Raw genomic sequence first — 16,288 nt, 5'->3', positions numbered from 1 at the left:
AGAATTAAATAATTGGTTCAGTTCAGTTCAGTCTGTTAGTCGTGTCCGATTCTTTGTGACCCCATGGACAGCAGCACGCCAGGCCTCCCTGTCCATCACCAACTCACAGAGAATGAAAATAAGAGGGAGTTTAAGAGTTTACTTACTTTAATTTGATATCTGCTGTGATGGATAAGAGCAAACAAAAAACTTTAACAGTAGGCATTTTCTTAGCTCTTGGCACCTGCAGTTCAAGAACAAACAAATAGTTTGCCTTTTAGTATCACCAATTCTGTAGTAACTTATTTTCTAATGTGGCAAATTTCCAGGCTTCTAAAGATAAAATTTTGCCATGTTACTCATGAATGTTTATGTTTTCATGTTAGTGTCTTTAGAAATGTAAATTACTAGTTAATAATTTTCATGGAGACTCCAGAAGACTTAATATAAATCAGAAAAAAGACCATCCATAAATTTAGTTGTTTACATCATTTCGCTGGCTTCCCAGGTGTCGCTAGTGGTAAAGAATCTGCCTGCCAATGCAGGATACATAAGAGACTAGGGTTCAATCCCTGGGTCTGGAAGATCCCCCGGAATAGGAAATGGCAACCTACTCCAGTATTCTTGCCTGAAGAATCTCATGGAGAGAGAAGCCTGGCAGGCTACAGCCCATAGGGTTGCAGAGTGTTTGACATGACTAAAATGGTTTAGCACACATGCATGCATCATTTTGCCAGTTTCGAGCATTATTCAGTAAATTATATGCCCAGTGAGGGCTTGAGAGCTGTGGAAGCTATATGTGTAGTGAGGAAAGGACGCTGTGGGGGTTGGTGCAGAGAATTTGGGTGGTTCCTATGGACAGTAGGAAGATAGATTCACATCTGGATGTTTTTCCTAATGTGTGGAGCTGACCTAATGATATATAAAATCTCATATGACTTCATTGGACAGTGGAGGCAAAGGACTATGCCCATAAGGCTGTTTTTATGTTCATTCAGTGTGAATAGTTTCACATTTCTCTTTTTTGCAGGTGCCAGTCATTGAAATCCCAGATTTTGGAAAGCTTTCTGCTGTAACTATATGTGATGAATTGAAAATTCAGAGCCAGAATGACCGAGAAAAACTTGCAGAAGCAAAGGAGAAATTGTACCTAAGAGGTTTTTATGATGGTGTAAGTAATATTTTTGTTGTCATTTTTGTTTGATTTACGTACTCCATGATCTTTGATTTCCTTCTTAGTAATTTAGAAAAAAATATAGAAAAATTTAATATAATTTCAGCTGTGTCCTGATTTGAGAGGGATTACTATAAGATATGAACAAAGCTAGTGGAGGTGATGGAATTCCAGTTGAGCTGTTTCAAATCCGAAAAGATGATCCTGTGAAAGTGCTGCACTCAATATGCCAGCAAATTTGGAAAACTCAGCAGTGGCCACAGGACTGGAAAAGATCAGTTTTCATTCCAGTCCTAAAGAAAGGCAATGTCAAAGAATGTTCAAACTACTGCATAATTGTACTCATCTCACACACTAGCAAAGTAATGCTCAAAATTCTCCAAGCGAAGCTTCAGTAGTGTATGAACTGAGAGTTTCCACACGTTCAGTCTGGATTTAGAAAAGGCAGAGGAACCAGAGATCAAATTGCCAACATTCCTTGGATCACTGAAAAAGCAAGAAACTTCCAGAAAAACATGTATTTCTGCTTTATTGACTATGCCAAAGCCTTTGACTGTGGATCACCACAAACTGGAAAATTCTTCCAGAGATGGGAATACCAGACCACCTGACCTGCCTCCTGAGAAATCTGTATGCAGGTCAAGAAGCAACAGTTAGAACTAGACATGGAACAATGGACTGGTTCCAGATTGGGAAAAGAATACGTCAAGGTGGCGTACTGTCACTCTGCTTATTCAACTTACATTCAGAGAACATCATGTAAAATGCCGGGCTACATGGAACACAGGCTGGAATCAAGATTGTCAGGAGGAATATCAATAACCTCAGATATGCAGATGACACCACCCTTATGGCAGAAAGCGAAGAGGTACTAAAGAGCCTCTTGATGAAAGTGAAAGAGGAGAGTGAAAAAGTTGGCTTAAAACTCAGCATTCAGAAAACTGAGATCATGGCATCAGGTCCCATCATTTCATGGCAAATAGATGGAGAAACAATGGAAACAGTGACAGACTTTATTTTCTTGGGCTGCAAAATCACTGCAGATGTTAACTGCAGCCATGAAATTAAAAGATGCTTGCTCCTTGGAAGAAAAGTTGTGACCAACCTAGACAGCATATTAAAAAGCAGAGACATTACTTTGCCAACAAAGGTCCATCTAGTCAAAGCTATAGTTTTTCTGGTAGTCATGTATGGATGTGAGAGTTGGACCATAAAGAAAACTGAACGCCAAAGAATTGATGCTTTTGAACTGTGGTGTTGGAGAAGACTCTTGAGAGTCCCTTGGACTGCAAGGAGATCCAACCAATCCATCCTAAAGGAAATCAGTCCTGAATATTCATTGGAAGGACTGATGCTGAAGGTGAACTCCAGTACTTTGGCCACCTGATGCAAAGCACTGACTTGTTAGAAAAGACCCTAGTGCTGGGAAAGATTGATGGCAGGAGGAGAAGGGGATGACAGAGGATGAGATGGTTGGATAGCATCACCGACTTGATGGACATGAATTTGAGTAAACTCCAGGAATTGGTGATGGACAGGGAAGCCTGGCGTGCTGCAGTCCATGGGGTCACAAAGAGTCAGACATGGCTGAGCAACTGAACTGAACTGATTATAAGATTATGTTCTTCTCTTTCCAAATTTCTTTTTTTTAATCTATTTTGGTCCAATAGTATTACAGAAGTTCCATTTTTGTGCCCCTAATCTCTGAGTGAGTTTCTCAAGAACATTTTTAAGGTTAGTTCGTCTTATTATGCAATACACGCCAAAGGTTTATTGCATGGACAATAACCGGTCCCTTTGTTCTCTTAATGAGATGAAATTTTAAATAAGCAGTTTCATTCAGTTCATTAATTTACTTGTTAATACAACTACTACATGACATCTTAGCACCATTTTTGAACCTCTCTTTTCTTCTTACTGTACATATGTTAATGTGGCTTACATTTCCATGGAAAGAAGGTGAGGCTAGAGAAAGTAAAAACCCAGTCAAGTTGTTAGTAACTTGAGGTTGAAATGAAGATTTTTAAGGCTGTAAATGAGAATGTTTTTTACTTTTGCTTTCTATTTCTCTGTATGACCAAATATTGTTTATATGTTTTCTTTAAAACTCAACTCATCCATGTTTTAGATGACACTAAAAGCCAACACTAATATAGCACTTACATATTCACTTATTTATATCTCAAAATGACCTTGCAAAGTAGGCACTTATTCCCATTTAACAGATAAGGAAATTGAGGTACTAAGACACTAAGTAATTTACCCAGTATCAGCCAGATAGCCAGGTCAAAGCAGAGCTGGAACTCAAACTAGGCAACTTGGCTCTAAGATTTGTGCTGTTAACCCCTGTGCCATGATGATCAATAATCTATAATTTCATAATGATGAATTAAATAGATGTGGAGCATTTTGGCACGTTAGAGGATTGGAGATGAAAATAGAAAACATGTCTTTCCACTTAAGGTAGAAAGTGTTGGGAATTCCCTGGTGATCCTGTGGTTAGTACTCTGCATTCTCATTGCTGAAGGCCCAAGTTTGATCCCTGGATTGGGAACTAAAATCCTACAAGCTGTGAGGTATGGCCAAAAAACCCCCAAAATCTCAAAAATATAAAACCTGTTTGAAAGAGTCAACAGGAATCAGATAGATGGAGGTCAGTATCAGTCGGAAGGGAATGGTGTCTTAGCTCTGTGACAGCAGTGGGCAAGGCAGTACTTTGCCTGAGAATTAAATCTCCCCATTACATAAAAGGCAGAGTTGAGAAACAGTAGGCCTTCCTCTCAGAGCCAGGTTTATCACATGGCCAGGCAAAGGAGAATCCTTGCTGGCAACAGATGGAGTTGAAAAGAGAAACCTAATTGGGGCTGAGCTGCATTGGTTCCGTTCCTTCCCCCAAAGCCTTCAGGAGTGATGTGAGTTAGGGCAGAGGAGTTCTCTCCACATGGAAACCTAAGAAGTGGGAAGGAAGGAAGTGAACTTTTCTTTCTAATCATGTTCATAATACATATCCTGATTACACTAAAAGAAAAACAAGTGTGTTATAAGTATTAATTGTCCAAGCTGTGCCAAAATAAAGATGTATGGTTATAAATGTGATCAATTTCACACTAAAAATATCTTGGTTGTTTGTGGAGGTAAGTTTAGGTAGGAGAAAGTTTAAGGGGGGACCCAAAGCAAATTTTAATTGTATGTGTTTTTACACTTCTTATCCTTTTAGGTAATGTTGGTGGATGGATTTAAAGGACAGAAGGTCCAAGACGTGAAGAAGACTATTAGAAACAAGATGATTGACACTGTATGTAATAGACTATCCCCTGAAAGCTGTTTTAGAAGCGCTTTTGGTTCATAGACTTTACAATGTTAATTAGCAATTTTCGGTAGTAGAACCTGGAGCTGTATTAAAGATATAATTTTATTTACATATAAAATTGAAGACATGTTTAATAGTAGCAATTCATTTAACCTGAACATCCCACCTGTAATGTTGATGAAGGTAATGGTCTAAAGTTGGCATGTGTAGATTACATACAGTGAACTTTAATGATGCTTTCTGGCAGTGACCATTTGTAGTAGTGGTAGTTAACAATTCTTTCTGTAGTGCTTTACTTCTTGCTTTCATCCTTTTGCCCCTCTTCACTTTTGTTTAATTTTTGTTGTTGTTGAGTTACTTAGCTGCTGAACTTTTGAAACTGAATTTTTGTTTTTGATAGTTACGTATCCCTGTAATACAGAGAGACTGTGGGCTGTAAGACTTGTTAAAAAAAGGCAGCAGTTTCCTCTCCATTCATCCACATCCTCTTAAATTTCTATTGCTTGGACAGGCTTTCTTTCATCTGTTTTGTTATTTATTTTAGTATCTCCACCTCTCTTACAGATCTCTAATCTAAACGCTTGAAGTGTAATTTAAAATTTTTTCAGTTTTAGGCATTAGCCATTGATTTCCTGCTATGAAAGATCACAATTTAACTCTTCTCCAACCTGTGTCTTCCCCTCTAACCTCACATTTGTATATACTTCTTCACCCCACATCTTCCTAGTATAGGTATATTATAACTTAGGTTAGAGAGGTAGTCAGTGTGTTGAGACATGGCTGATCCATAATGTAGTGTACAATGAGAATTTCTCTTCCTCAGCTTTTGATTTTCCTTGGAGTTAATAACTGTCTTTTTTTTCTTTCTCTACTTTTTTTTACTTTTAAATATAATTATAGACACTTCATCCCCAAACTCTGTCCAACTGTTTATTTTTCTTTTCTATACTTTCAAACATATCAGTGTGCTATTGTTTACATCTTAGAGAAAGTTCTCTCAGAGCCTTCCAGCCTGTTGTAGTCATCTGGACTGGTTGCTTACTGTAGGCGGGCACAAATGTCATCTGGGATGTTCCTCCACTGTTGCTTAGGATTTCCTTTGTTTTTTTTGAGTTGAATCTCCTTGATCCCATGGGTGCTTCTTTCTTATTTACTTTCTTGTTTTGTTGAAGCTCTGCCTCTAGAAATGTTCCTGGAAAAGGGTACTTGGAAGGTAAATTTTGTGACCTTCTATATCTGAAATATCTTTATTCTGTCCTCATACTTGAATGCTTGGATGTAGGATTCTGGTTTAGAAATAATTTTCCCTTAAAAATTTGAAGGCCATTACCCATGGTGTTCTGGTTTGGTGATGCTGTTAAGAAGGCCAAAACTGGTATGGCATGATCTATGTCTCTCCTCCCTCCCCAAGTGTATAGCATCCTCTTTTTTGAAATTTCATGATGATTTATTTGGTGTAGATTAGTTTTCATTCATTCTTCAGGGTGTAGGATCGGCTCCTTCAGTCTGGAAACTTATGTTCTTCAATTCTGGGAAAATTAACTTTTTGTTTAATTGTTTTATCCCTTCTTATTCTTAATTTTTGTTTTCAGAATTCTTTCTATTCAGATATTGGCTCTATTAGACTCTGGAAGTTCTTTTGCTTTTCCTTCTGGGGGAGTCCCTCAACTTTTTCTTCCTGTGAGTTTTTGTGCATTTGTTTACTCTGTGTTTTTTATATCAGCTCCACATGCTTATGCACGTATGTATAAATAAATATTCCTAAAAAATCACTAGATTTTTTTCTTTGTGTAGAAAATTTCAAACATAAAAAAGTAGAGTAGTGTAATGAATTCCTGTATACCTCTTACTCAGCTTGAGCATTTACCAACTCAGAGCCAGTTTAAGGACTTATGTTTGTTATCTGATCTTTCGTGATAGGATGCTGCAATTCTTATTTCATGAATATGAAATTTTAATTTCTTATTAGTCTGAGGAAGGCTATTGATTTTTAAGAGTGCATGCAAAAAGATGATGGGAACCTTTTTGGATATAGGTAGGACTTGTCACTGGGAGAGATCTGGAAGGTCCATTTGGGCCAGAGGGAAGCCCTGATGTTAGCCTTGTTGTTAATGAGGGCTTTGTGGTTTGTTAGGTTCCCCTCAGAAGATTCTTCAGTTTCTGGCTTAAAGGGTCTAAGCTAAGTGAACATTCTGGGAGCTAACATGAAGGAAGATTGTTAGAGTGGGTATCAGTACCCCTGTGCTGACTTTCTCTTAACCCCCCTCTTTTCACTATGAAACCCATTCCCTCAACTTTGTCCTCCGGTTGGGAAACTGTGTTGTCCTCTCCGGAGCGTAAACCCTCATTGCTCTGCAGGCACAGGGAGAGGCAGCTACCGGTTTCCGTAGTGTGGGGTTAGGGTATCTGGTCCTAACTTCTTTAAAAGACTTCAGTTAGTCTTCCTCTTCCCAGCCTCATGTTACCTCCTTTTCCAGAACTGTCTTGTGCCACAAATCTTGAGTCTTTTGGAGGTTCTGTAATGCAAGTGAAGTGAAGTGAAAGTAGCTCAGTTGTGTCTGACTCTTTGCAACACTATGGACTATCCAGTCCGTGGAATTCTCCAGGCCAGAATACAGGAGTGGGTAGCCTTTCCCTTCTCCGGGGGTTCTTCCCAACCCAGGGATTGAACCCAGGCCCCTGCATTGCAGGCAGATTCTTCACCAACTGAGCCACAAGAATTCAGCTTTCTCTCCTGTGGGCTTAGGATTCAGCTAGCTTCCTTTGGTCCACTAATCCAATTGTCAGTCATTCTGCTTTTTAGTTTCCAAAATTTGGTTGATGTTATTTCTCTCCCATTCTTGTCTTTATAACTTCATACCATTAAAAAGAAAACCTCTTTGTTGTCATTTGTTCCAATTTCGAGAAGGAGCAGAGTTAATTGAGTGTCTGTTTTTAATTTACCATTGTTAAACCAAAGTCCTACCTGTTTCAGTATGAAGAGCTTGCATTAAGTACACAGAGCAGTGAATCATTTTATGAATAACAATGCTGAATCTTATTTTAAAAAACTATCCTAATAAGCTTGGGATTGTAACACCTTAAGAGATAATTGTTTTAATATTAAAAATAAAATTTATGGTCAGTTTTCTAGTGGGAATTTTTCATGATACTATAAATCTTTAGTAATATTATTTTCTATATCTAGTTTTCATGCATGTGTTTTTTTAAAGGCAGTTCCATGCATTTAGTTTCCAATTTTTATGTTTTTCTTATAACAAAAATAGAAGGCTGCCATAGCCTTCAAACCATAGTAGTAGAAGCTGTTAAACATTTTTTACTCTGCAAAGGAATAAGCTGTACCTAGGGAAGGTGATCCACCTAATTAATAAAGATGCAGGCCTTTTCAGAAACAAGTGGTATACAGTAAGAAAGGCAAATAACTTCTACTCTGGGAAGAGGGAGGACATAGTGAAAACTTGCAATTTAGTTATTAGTGGTAGAGCATTTTTTTTTTAAGTTACTTCTTTTCTTATCCTTGAGGAATAGAGATTGCTTTGACATAGTATCTGACATATTTTTATTTACTTTCATCTAGGGAGATGCATATATTTACATGGAACCAGAGAAACAAGTTATGTCCAGGTCTTCAGATGAATGCGTTGTGGCCCTGTGTGACCAGTGGTTAGTTTCTTTTATAGATAGCAAGCAGAAATTTTTTCCTGTCACTTTGCTTATCCTTGACTTTTTTTTTTAAATCAATTTGTCCACTCCCAGGTACTTGGATTATGGAGAAGAGAACTGGAAAAAACAGACATCCCAATGCTTAAAGAACCTGGAAACGTAAGATGGGAGAAGGTGCTGGGGAAGGGGGAGTGTTAGTTGCTCAGTCATGTCCAACTCTGTGAGTCTGGACTGTAGCCTGCTAGGCTCCTTCCATGGAATTCTTCAGGCAAGAATACTAGAGTGGGTTGCCATTCCCTTCTCCAAGGGGAAGGGGAAGGAGATGAGAAACGGGGAAGACAGTGAAGCTGAAGAGGAGAAACACTTTATATTCTGCTCTGTCCAGGTACTGTGAGGAGACTAGGAGGAATTTTGAAGCAACCTTAGATTGGCTGCAGGAACACGCTTGCTCGAGAACTTACGGCTTAGGTAAGCAAACTTCAGGTTTCCGTGTGAATGACTTTTCCGGTTACATAGCAGGTTAACCCTTTGCCATTTTCCCTTCTCTTCCATTGTTTTTCTGAGCTGGAAGTGAGAGGTTTTTGGTTAGTGGGTGAGAGAAACTAGGATCTGGTCCCCGCTCCTGTTCATCTGATGGTAGAAGTATCTAACCCATATAGTTTTATGGTGCAGTTATTTTTAATAGAAAATTTCTAGTGCTTCACCATTAAAAAAAAAATTTATCAGTTTATATTATTCAAGTAAATTTAAGAACTTACAGAAGTAGCTTTGTCAGTGCTAGAGACCTGCTTTTGAAAATGTGAATTCTGGGAATGAAGTGTCTCTTAGATTCATCTTATGCGAATTTTCTTCCTTTTACTTGTAGGTACTCGTTTGCCGTGGGATGAGCAGTGGCTGATTGAATCGCTCTCTGACTCTACTATTTACATGGCCTTTTACACAGTTGCACACCTGCTGCAGGGAGGTAACTTGCGTGGGCAAGCAGAGTCTCCGTTGGGCATCAGGTTGGTAAATGGATAGAGGAAGAAAGGTGATTTGTTAGCATGAGATATAATCTTTTGATTTATGTATTGAAAATGCATTTTTTTAAAAAAAATTAATTTATTTTTGGATGCATTTGATCTTAGTTGAGGCAATATCTTTGTTGTGGCCTTCTGGATCTTTAGATGCAGTGCAAGGACTTCTCAGTGCTCAAGCTTCCTCTCTAATTGTGGTGTGCAGGCTTCAGAGCGCATGGGTTCTATAGTTGCAGAATGTGGGCTTATTTGCCCCTTAGCAAGTGGGGTCTTAGTTCCCCAACCAGGGATTGAATCCATGTCCCCTGCATTGGAAGGCAGATTCTTAACCCCTGGACCACCAGAGAAGTCCCTGAAAATACTTTATAATAATTAGTTTTTATAAGAATTCATTTAGTGGAATTTTGTTATGATGGTTTTGCTGTTGAATTGAGAAAAAGTAATAAATAACCCCTCTGTTACCCACTCTTTATCCTTATGGGAGTCTCTTGTTCTCATTTGTTACTGTAGAACAGAGAAAATGATTTCTGGGACTTCAGTGGTGGTCCAGGAGTTAAGAATCTACCTTGAAATGCACGGGATGCAGGTTTAATCCCTAGTCGGGGAACTAAGATCCTACATGCTGAGGAGCAACTAAGGCTGAGTTGTGCAACTGCCGAGCCTGTGTGCCACAACTAAAGAGTCTGTGTACTGAAATGAAAGATCTGGCATGATGCAATGACAATCCCCCATGCCGCAGCTAAGACTCAGCACAGCCAAATAAATGAATAAATAGAATAAATGCTTAAAAAGAAAATAGATTTCTACTTCATGGTTGGATTAGAATGCTGTTTTTTTTTCAAAGAAACTATATATGTTCTATTGTTGTTTATTCGTTACTTTTGTTTTAATACAGACCACAGCAAATGACCAAGGAGGTTTGGGATTATATTTTCTTCAAGGAAGCTCCATTTCCTAAGACTCAGATCCCAAAGGAAAAATTAGATCAGTTAAAGCAGGAATTTGTGTTCTGGTATCCTGTGGATCTTCGAGCCTCTGGCAAGGATCTTATTCCAAATCATCTTTCATATTTCCTTTATAATCATGTGGCTATGTGGCCAGAAGAATGGTGAGTGCTAAAAAAGATGTAAACTAAACGTATTGATTATTGACAAGGGTTCCTTGTGGCTTCAAATATACTGATGTTATTGTAGAGGGTAAGGTTAGATTTGCCAATACATTCTTTCTCTTACATTAAATGTACGGAAGGAGAAAGTACACCTTCTCCTATTATATCCAGAAATTCCCGTACCTGCTTTGGGCTGCCAAAGCATTTCACATTTCAGATACTTTGATGGTCAATCAAATATGCTTGACCTATTACATGACTCATTTGACCTGTTAAGATGCTGAAATAACAGGCAGTTTCAAACAGAGCCTAGGTCATTAGAATGGGAAGGAAACATCCCTTTAGAGCTGAGAGCCCCAAGTTTCCAGTATTAAGTCATGATGTTCTGACTAGAATCTGGATCAGAGATGCATTTTTAATACCATGTGCTCAAGAGTATTCCTTCTGTCATCTTCCCTTTTGACCCAGACATGTCCCTGTGTCTTTCTCTCCTGTCTTCAAGTAGCTGGAGAAACAAACACCTCCCACTATTCAAATTTTATTTTGCAGAACCGAAGCAATCTCATGGAACTTCTTGTATTTAGGGTGAGATTGCATTTAGAATGAGATTACATTTTCTTTCTCAAGAATAAAAGAAAGATTTTGAAGAAGAGGAATAAAATAAATCTGATGTGGTTCTTGTCATTCAGTTAGTTTTCTCTGTTGGTTTAAATGTGTTTTTGGAGAAATCAGGTGTCTTAAAAGTACTTGTTAGTAACATGGTTGAATATTTATCCCATTGCATCAAGTTTTGGACATATATGAGGGTGTTAAAATTATAGATAAGTGATAGCTTCAGGTGCTTATGTTACCACTGTTATAATCACTTTTAGTAACTCATGTAATTTTCACTGCAACTTTTCGTGGAAGATGATCTATCCCTGGTGGCACAGTGGGAAAGAATCCACCTGCAATGCAGGAGATGTGGGTTCAATCCCTGGGTCGGGAAGATCCCCTGGAGAAGAAAATAGCAACCCACTTCAGTATTCCTGCCTGGGAAATCCCATGGACAGAGGCCCCTGACGGGCTGCAGTCCATGGGGTTGCGAAAGAGTCAGACACAGCTTAGTGACTAAACAACAAAGATCTTTTTATATCTCTATATATAGCCCGACCTGTATTTTTAAGATAGTTCATAGTATTTCATCGTATGACTGCACCATAATTTATAAACCAGTCCTTTTACTAATGGATACTTGTTTTCATTTGTTTCCTGTTATAAACAGGACTCAATAAATATCCCTGCACATTTGCCTTAAGAAATGTTTATGACTCTTAGCATTTACCTCAAGTTTTTAAGGCTAAACCATAATCTTTAAATTTTATTTTCTATCTTTAAACATTTACCTGTCAAGTGATAAATGGCCTGTAGCTGTGAGAGCGAATGGACATCTCCTCCTCAACTCTGAGAAGGTAATGCTTATTACCTCTTGAAATGTTAGAATTCTGCAGAAATGTTTTTCAGATTTCGGATGTTGTACTTTCTTAAAGACATAAAGAATATGAAAATCAGAGAGTTAAAAATCTTGCATTTAAAAGTTTTAGTATTACCAGTGTAAATTAAAGATTTATCTTTAAAATTGAGTAAGTGGAGTAGATAGTATTAATTGAGAGGTGGGATGAAGAAAACTTTCCTATATAATAATTGTGTTAGAGTGACAGATTGTTATCAGAGAAGAGAGACAGAGAAAGGGACAGGAAATATAAAGATTTTAGCTTTGTGATCCTACAATATCTTTCTCATTAAGTTGAGAAAATAATTTGGTGGTTTTTTGTTTTTTACTGTGACTAGCCACTAAATTAGAATAATAGAATTCTGGAGCCTGTAGGATTCTTAAGTGTTATTTAATGCTTCTTTCCAGACAGTATCTCTCTCCCTATACTACTGCAACTTCCCCTATTGCTACTAAGGATACTACAGTTATACTAGTAGTATCATAGTAGTATAATGATAGTACATATATTAATATATATGATTTTTTTAATGCTTCATAAGTATCTGATTATTCAGTATCCTCAACAGGAGTTATACCAACCTCTTGACAAGCCCTTTTTTGCCCCATAATGCCTTTGTGCACATGAGAAAGGGGCACGCTTCCTCAACTAAACAAAAAAATTAAATTGCAATGTTATATATTTCTCATTAATAACAATTCTAACAAGTTGGACCTGTTCCAACCATTGAATCTTGATATATCTGATGGAATATTAATGATCAAAGAATATTCATTGCTATATCATAATGAAAATAGTTATAGATTTAAACAAATAGCAGATGAGATGAATTGCAAAATGGGATATTTTTTTAACCAGTGCCCTAACAGGGAATAAAAAAAGTTCATTTAGGATAACTTGTACATTAGGCTGAAAAATAGCTACTTTATAGATTTTGTTAAATTAGCAAGGACTTTTGATTGTTGAACTCATTTTTTCTTTGTAGGTCAAAGTGGAACTGTATATGTATTTACATATATATGTGTGTCCATGTGTGTATATGAGAGTACAAATATAAATCCTGCTATTAATATAACATGATGTTTCCTTTGGTCTCCACATTGTTGTGTTATATATACACTGTTTGTTCCTGGTAGAGGGCTTTCCTGGTGGCTCAGACAGTAAAGAATCTGCTTGCAATTCAGGACATCCCATATTCAATCCCTGGATCAGGAAGATCTGCTGGAGAAGGGAATGGCTACCCACTCCACTATTCTTGCCTGGAGAATTCCATGGACAGAGGAGCCATAGGGTCGCAAAGAGTCGGACATGACTGAGCGACTAACACTTTCACTTAAGTTTCATACTCATTTTATTACAAGATTTTACTGCTCTGTAGTAGAAACTTGATAGAATGGCCACTTCTCTTTGGTGTTAGCAAAGTTACCAAGCATAGCAGTTTTTTAAACAGTAAAGATTGGTGGGCTGTGCACAGTGCCTACTTACTTGTGCTGCCCTGAGGCAGAGCACAACTTGAATAAGCAACTGTTGTGACCCTAATGACAAGAAGTTTCCTAAAGTCCTAATTTTGACCTAATGAGCTTGTCCATTCATTTCTGAATGACTCTAATTGTTACAAAGCTCTTATAACCAGCTGAAGTGTTCCATAGTTATAGTGTAATCATTCCACATGTCTAAACCAATTCCCAAGCAACAGTGTCAGTTAATGGAAAGAGCCATGGACTGAGTGTCACACAGGAGATGTTGTCCTGGCTTTGTCACTGACAAGATTAGTTACTCAGGCAAGTCATTGTATTGACTGGATTTCAGGTTTTTCCTCTGTAAAATAAGTGTAAGGTGTCTTTTCCTTTGCATGTTTCTAATCCTTTTTATCTTTATCTAATTATAGCCTGCTCATTTAATTTGATGTGGCTGATCTGGTTTATTTTATTTATATATACTCTTACTAAAGCCTTATCATTGACTTTCTTTTTCAGATGTCAAAATCCACAGGCAACTTCCTCACTTTGTCCCAAGCTGTTGATAAATACTCAGCTGATGGTGAGTATAGGTTTTTGTCCTTGCTGCTGCTTAGTGTCCCCAGTTCTCCTCAGACTGCAGAAGGCAGTTAGCATACTTGTTTCAGTTTCATTGCTTTTCTCTTTAGCTTTTACCAGTACTTTAAAATATTCATGTTTTCTTTGTGTACAAGCGACATAATTTTTAAAATATAAGAATTGCTAATATCTGTTTAGAAACAAATTTAAGCTAAGATTATTAGAGTCTTCTTTCAAAGGAAACTCACTGTTAGTGCTGCCTGATTTGTTCCTAATTTCATGCTGGGGTAAGTTGCTTCAGTCATGTCTAACTCTTGGTGACCCTATGGATTGTAACCACCAGGCTCCTCTGTCAGTGGAGTTCTGTAGGCAAGAGTACTGGAGTGGATTGCCATGCCCTCTGCCAGGGGATCTTCCCAACTCAGGGACTGAGCTCACATCTTTTATGTCTCCTGCATTGGCATGTGGGCTCTTTACCAGTAGTGCCACCTGCAAACCCAATTTCATGCTATTTCTAAAATTAAATAGTTGGTTTGTAGAGACGTTAAGACATTTTTTTTTTGAAAAATATGTTTCCCCTGACTTCATTGCTATTTCATTTAATCATTACTTTGTCAAGAGAAAAAATGTACTCTCTAACCTGCAGGAGCCAGTCCTTCCTTATGTAACCTAGCCTTTGGTCATCATGGCACTTCTTTTTGTTGATCAAGGCTACCACAGTTTGAGACTGTGCTGAAACGGATGGGGAAGAACTAACTAAGTTGCTTAGAAAAACAGTATTTTGACAACATAGTAAGACGAAAAGAACTCTACACAATAGTAGTTAGTTTTTTTTTTAAAGAAGTGTATATTAGCAGTCTTGGAACTTTTATATGTTTACTGGGATTGAACAATATTGTAGGTGAGAGCTCAGTGTCAGAAGCTATAAATAAGTTAAGAGGAAATGCTCAAATGAACTCCCTGGTGTTGGATTGGAATTGGCAGTATCAACATAAACTCATGGGTTTTATTTTTTATACAGACAGACATAAAAATAAACGTAGGGACTTCCCTAGTAGTCCGGTGGCTAAGACTTTGTGCTCCCAATGGAGGGGACTCCAGTTCAATCCCTGGTCAGGGAATTGGATCTTACATGCCGCAGTGGAGATTGAAGTTCCCGCATACTGAAACTAAGACCCAGTGCAGCCAAATAACATAAATATTTTAAAAATAAATAAAAATAAACATAGATTTATGTGTGGGTTAGTATACATGCATTTATTTCCTAGTTTTGCTGAGAGCCTGTGGATACTGAAACACTTGTTAACGGTGAAACACCTGGCATTCAGATCTTGGTTTCTAAATACCATTCTCTAGAAAAAGGAACTAGGGTCCTAGGAGCAGGGATTGATTTGAGGTCTGGAGTAGGGAAAATACAAAATGAGCATGGACTATTTTATGATGCCAGAAAATGAGAAAATGTTTAAGAAAGGATGGGGACAGTTTCAAAGGGCACAGGAGCCAGCTTGAAGGGGCTCCCAACTGCCCAAGCAAGAACTTTTTAAGAGACAAAGTAAATAATATAGTATTGAATTATAACCCCTTGCATAAATTAAATATTCATGAACCCTTAGGGATATATAGTAATAACTGAATAAGTAAGTCGGAGAGTGGGGACTGTTCTTCTTATCAGAATTCCAAGTAATACATGTGGAAGAATTGAGTGAAATATAAAATCATCATTAGAGAAACATCATAGTAATATTGTCACAGACAAGATCCATCAGTTCAGTTCAGTTCAGTCACGTCCAACTCTTTGTGACCTCATGGACTGCAGCATGCTAGGCTTCCTTGTCCATCACCAACTCCCGGAGCCTATTCAGACTCATGTCCATCTAGTTGGTGAAGCCATCCAACCATATCATCCCCTGTCATCCCCTTCTCCTCCCGTCATCAGTCTTTCCCAGTATCAGGGTCTTTTCAAATGAGTCAGTTCTTCGCATCAGGTGGCCAAAGTAGAGTTTCAGCTTCAGCATCAGTCCTTCCAGTGAATATTCAGGACTGATTTCCTTTAGGATGGACTGGTTTGATCTTGCAGTCCAAGGGACTCTCAAGGGTCTTCTCCAACACCACAGTTCAAAAGAATCAGTTCTTCGGCTCTCAGCTTTCTTTACAGTTGAACTCTCACATCCATACATGACTACTAGAAAAACCGTAGCTTTGACTAGACGGACCTTTGTTGGCAAAGTAATGTCTCTGCTTTTTAATATGGTGTCTGCTGCTGCTGCTGCTGTGTCACTTCAGTTGTGTCCGACTCTGTGCAACCTCATAGACAGCAGCCCCCCAGGCTCCTCTGTCCCTGGGATTCTCCAGGCAAGAACACTGGAATGGGTTGCCATTTCCATCTCCAGTGCATGAAAGTGAAAAGTGAGAGTGAAGTTGCTCAGTTGTGTCTGACTCTTTGCGACCCCACCATGGACTGCAGCCTACCAGGCTCCTCCATCCGTGGGATTTTCCAGGCAAGAGTACT

The 16,288-nt window shown here is 38.2% G+C and overlaps 1 protein-coding gene across 4 annotated transcripts in view; it reads left to right on the top strand.

Moving 5' to 3' along the window:
• The window catches only part of LARS1 (leucyl-tRNA synthetase 1), a 66,817-nt gene that overhangs the window by 26,260 nt on the left and 24,269 nt on the right, over positions 1-16,288 (top strand). For all 4 annotated transcript variants that reach the window (XM_060415882.1, XM_027970360.3, XM_060415881.1 and 1 more), the window contains 9 exons: positions 1,010-1,150; positions 4,371-4,448; positions 8,041-8,126; positions 8,220-8,285; positions 8,512-8,594; positions 8,992-9,130; positions 10,038-10,250; positions 11,644-11,701; positions 13,720-13,783. In XM_060415882.1, the coding sequence (XP_060271865.1) occupies positions 1,010-1,150; positions 4,371-4,448; positions 8,041-8,126; positions 8,220-8,285; positions 8,512-8,594; positions 8,992-9,130; positions 10,038-10,250; positions 11,644-11,701; positions 13,720-13,783 (928 nt within the window). The remainder of the gene's footprint in view (positions 1-1,009; positions 1,151-4,370; positions 4,449-8,040; positions 8,127-8,219; positions 8,286-8,511; positions 8,595-8,991; positions 9,131-10,037; positions 10,251-11,643; positions 11,702-13,719; positions 13,784-16,288) is intronic.

Source organism: Ovis aries, chromosome 5 (genome assembly GCF_016772045.2).
Source record: "Ovis aries strain OAR_USU_Benz2616 breed Rambouillet chromosome 5, ARS-UI_Ramb_v3.0, whole genome shotgun sequence".
Classification (NCBI taxonomy): Eukaryota; Metazoa; Chordata; class Mammalia; order Artiodactyla; family Bovidae; genus Ovis; species Ovis aries.
Note: the sequence above shows the minus strand (reverse complement) of the source record. Positions and strands in the feature narration are given on the sequence as shown.